A 3968-nucleotide genomic window follows, 5' to 3' on the forward strand; every position below is an offset into this window, starting at 1 on the left:
TGCTCCCCCTTGGTGGCAGGGGTGGGGGGGGTGTCACGGGTGCTGTATGCCCACCCTGTGCCCGTGGGACCCCCTCCCCATGTTTACACACACACACACACACACACGGTTTGCAGAATAAAGGTGATGCTGGAGGTGGCCAGTGGCTCATGCGCTGCCGCGGGGGGCTGCAGGGACAGTGCCATGCCGGTGGCGTGGTGCCACGACGGCCGTGCCCCCACCGGAGCCCCTGACACCGCAGGGCAACCACCGGCACCGGGCAAGTGGGGCAGAGCGCCGCGGGCAGAGCTGGGCCACCGCAACCCGAGCGGTTATCAATAATTGAAGCTGCTCCGGGGCTGCCAGCACGGTGTCCCCTTTCCAGGCTTGGGGGGGACGGGTCCGTGGGGCATCGTGTCCATCACCGCTACCCGGTGGGGCTGCCGGCAGGGACATGGCCATCATGGTCAAATAGCCTGGCAGCGGGCGCCAGGATGGTGGTGGGCACTGGGATGGGTGAGCACTGGGATGGTGGTGGGCACTGGGATGCTGCTGGGTACCAGGATGTTGCCAGGTACCAGGGTGGGTGGGTACCAAGACAATGGAGGGTACCACAGCAGATGTGTGCCAGGGTGGATGCTGGCACTGGGACCAGTGGGCACTGGGACTGGTGGGCACTGGGGGGAAGGCAGCAGGCACCAGACAGCAAGCGCAGGAGGCCCTGGGGGCGATGCCAAGGCAGCCCCGGGGAAGGAGATGCGCTGGGGCACCCATTCCCCCCTTCGCCTGGGTCTGGATCGCACCCTCTGCAGCCCCAGCTCCGGGACTCCCGTTATTTCGTGACTCCCCCAGCTGTTCCCAGCCCTTGGGGACAGCCCGTGCCAGGCTGGAGGCACCGAGCCCCATGGCATCCCACAGCTTGCGGGCACGGGGAAGAGCAGTCACGCTGCGCCAGACCGTGCCATGAATTATTGAGGCAGGTAGAGGCATCGCCTTGGCCCCGTGCCACCTGTGCCTTGCCTCTTCCTTCCCGCCTCGGGTGGGTGGCAGCGGGTGGGTCGGACGGCTCCGGTTTCTGCCAAGTCACGGCGGGGCGAGGAAACCTTTGGAACCGGCACATCACGTGGGTGCTGGACAGCCCTTAAGGTGCGCCGACGGGCGCGTGGGGAAGGCAGACGCGCACCCGCAGCCATGACCGTCCCCATCGCCAAGTCCTTCTACGACCTGAACGCCACCTCCTTGCAGGGGGAGAAGGTGGACTTCAACGTCTTCCGGGGCCGCGTGGTCCTCATCGAGAACGTGGCGTCCCTCTGAGGCACCACGGTGCGGGACTACACCCAGCTCAACCAGCTGCAAGCCCGCTACCCCCGGCGGCTGGTCGTGCTGGGTTTCCCCTGCAACCAATTTGGCTACCAGGTAAGTCCCCGGGGGTCACCGCATTGCCCGGCGCTGGGCGTGAGGAGCGGGAAAATGCGACACGGCCCCGGCTTTTTCCTTCCCTGCCGCAGGAGAATGGCACCAACGAGGAGATCCTCAACAGCCTGAAGCATGTGCGGCCAGGGGGTGGCTTCGAGCCCAACTTCACCCTCTTCCAGAAGTGCCAGGTGAATGGGCAGGACACCCACCCCGTCTTCGCCTACCTGAAGGCTCACCTGCCTGCACCGGCCGACGAGGCGGCACACCTGATGACCGAACCTCGCTTCCTCACCTGGAGCCCAGTGCAGCGCTCCGACATCTCCTGGAACTTTGAGAAGTTCCTGGTGGGTCCCGAGGGGGAACCTTTCCGGCGCTACAGCCCCCGCATGCCCACCGCCCAGCTGGAGCCCGACATCCAGCGCCTCCTCAAGCTGGCCAAGTAGGGCCGGCTCTGGCATCACCCCCCCCGCCGCCGGCTGCCACCCCTCCCGGACAGCCCCAGCCCTCCGCCGGGTGACGGCCCCCTCCGAAACTGCCATGGGGAGGGGGCTCGATGGGGGCAGAGGGCCAGGGCAACTGGGGTGGCAAGGGCTGGCGGCAATAAACGAGCCACAGGGGAGCATACCCGCGTCCGTGTGGTTTGTGGGGGGCTGCCGGGGGACCAGCCGTGGGGCAGGCAGGAGGAAGCAGCCTCGGGGTGCTGGATCCAGGATATGGTGGTGCAGGGATGCAGCGGAGCCAGGCTGGCAACGCCGAGCTCCCCGTGGGTGTTGCCGGGGCTGGGCGCCAACAGCAGCACCTCACCCCAGGGGAGTGATTTTGGCAGCCGTGGCTCACCCGGCTCCCCACCCCCCCCACCCGCCCCAGGAACATGCATCCCCCTGCGGGGCAGGGCTGGGTTACACCCCACAGGGAAATGGGCCCCGGGGCAGGGAGGGGGGGTGGTGGTGTGTGCAGTGACCCCACATGGGCTCCCACGTAGCCCCTGGGGCAGCAAAAATAATTAAGTCACTTCTCAGCAGGGTTTGGGAGAGTGCTGGTGAGCAGAGCGGGCACTGGGATGCAGGGAAGGGCCAGATCCGCTACAGGGAGAGGAATTCCACGGGCTCCCGGGACGGGAAAAGCCCCCCCGATCCCTGCATTGGGCCCCAACACCCTTCATCAGCTACAGGGAGTCCAGGGGGGGTGAAGCCCACCCCCAAAGCACTCCCGCCTGCACCACCGAGCTGTAACACGTCACATTTATTGCCCCCACACACGTGGGCTCCTGAGGCAGGATGGGGCGGGCATTTTTTGGACCCCTTTTCGGAGTGACAACATGCTGGGCCCCCTTCACGTCTTCAGCACAAGGGGGGCTCGGGCCATGGTGCTACACCCCGTTCCTGCAGCCGGAGTCGGAGCTGCAGGGTAGCAGGCACAGCTGAGCCACCGCCAGGCACAGGGGAGCATCCAGCGTCAGGCATCCGCCACATCCAGGCTGGAGGTTTGGCGAAGAGAATCACGTTAAGGGACTGCACTGTTTCCAGGGATCCCCGTGCCAGGGATCCAGGGATCTCCTGGTGCCGCGGCTCTGCGCAGTGGGGAGCGGGAAGGAAGGATACAAACCGGCTTTAGAAGAGCGGGGTCATTTGGCGGGGGTCATCGGGCAGGATGCTGATGGAATCCTCGGCCCGGCCGCAGAGCAGGCACAGCATGGTGTACTCCTGCGGTGGGACAAAAGAGGGGGGGGGACTGCCATAGCCGTGGTCTGCCACAGCCCCACTCAGGGCACAGCTAGGGAAACCCAAGCCGGAGCCGGCACCCGATCCTCGATTGCAATCAGACCTGGGGGGGATCTTGTTTCGTCCCCCAGGATGAGCCCCACTGGCTCCCCTGAGCCCATTTTCCAGCATTTAGCTGCTGAATAGGAAATGTGCCAGGGAGGAGGGCTGGGAGAGCCGCAGGGCCCTCCACCACGCAGCCACGTTTTACCGCTCTGGGCCACGCACTGACATTCCCATACAGGGGCTGCGCGGGAGGTGAGAGGTGAGCTTGGCTACCCCCCGCCACGAAGCAGGGACTAGTGCCAGAGAGCTCCAGGTAGCCCCGAGCACAGGGATACGGCTCTGAAATCTTCCAGGCTGGCACCATGGCTCGCCTCCGAAGCCACCTGGCTCCCTCCTGCGGTTGCCAGGGCAGGCGGGAATGAGCGGGGCTGCCCATGGCAGGGCGGCTGCAGAAACCCGGTGGCAGAGAAAGAGCCCAGGGCTCGGCTTAGGATGTCTCCGGAGTCGGGAGAGGGGCTGCGGGGGGACAAGCCGCCCCCCCATGGCGTACCTGGTAGTCGTCCACCACGCTGAAGGTGTACTCGTGGCGTGCGATCAGGTGGTGGCAGTTCTTGCACAGGTCTGTGGAGGAGAGAGGACAGTCGTTAAGGGGCTGGGGGGACCCGGCTGCTCCCAGGGGGTATCCCCCCCCTCCCCAATCCCCTCAGTCCCTTGGGGACAAGCCCCCACCCTCTGTCCCTGCCCTCATCCCCTGGGGCACTGACACCCCCCGCCCCAGTCCCCGAGGTGGGTCCCAAGAGCATCAAC

The 3968-nt window shown here is 66.2% G+C and overlaps 2 protein-coding genes across 2 annotated transcripts in view; one reads left to right on the top strand and one right to left on the bottom strand.

Annotated features, from left to right (window-relative positions):
* LOC104829872 (protein farnesyltransferase subunit beta-like) overlaps window positions 1–3968 on the bottom strand; it is a 13639-nt gene that overhangs the window by 9082 nt on the left and 589 nt on the right. Inside the window, exons 3-4 of the mRNA XM_010564375.1 lie at window positions 3712–3782; window positions 3009–3098 (exon numbers count right to left, since the gene is read on the bottom strand). Coding sequence (XP_010562677.1) covers window positions 3009–3098; window positions 3712–3782 — 161 coding nt within the window. The remainder of the gene's footprint in view (window positions 1–3008; window positions 3099–3711; window positions 3783–3968) is intronic.
* Window positions 1171–1838, top strand: GPX2 (glutathione peroxidase 2 (gastrointestinal)). The gene is given in 2 exon segments (XM_010564292.1): window positions 1171–1395; window positions 1488–1838. Coding segments are annotated over 2 exon segments (576 nt in total).

The sequence above is a fragment of the Haliaeetus leucocephalus genome, unplaced genomic scaffold (assembly GCF_000737465.1).
Source record: "Haliaeetus leucocephalus isolate CR32 unplaced genomic scaffold, Haliaeetus_leucocephalus-4.0 Scaffold177, whole genome shotgun sequence".
NCBI lineage: Eukaryota > Metazoa > Chordata > Aves > Accipitriformes > Accipitridae > Haliaeetus > Haliaeetus leucocephalus.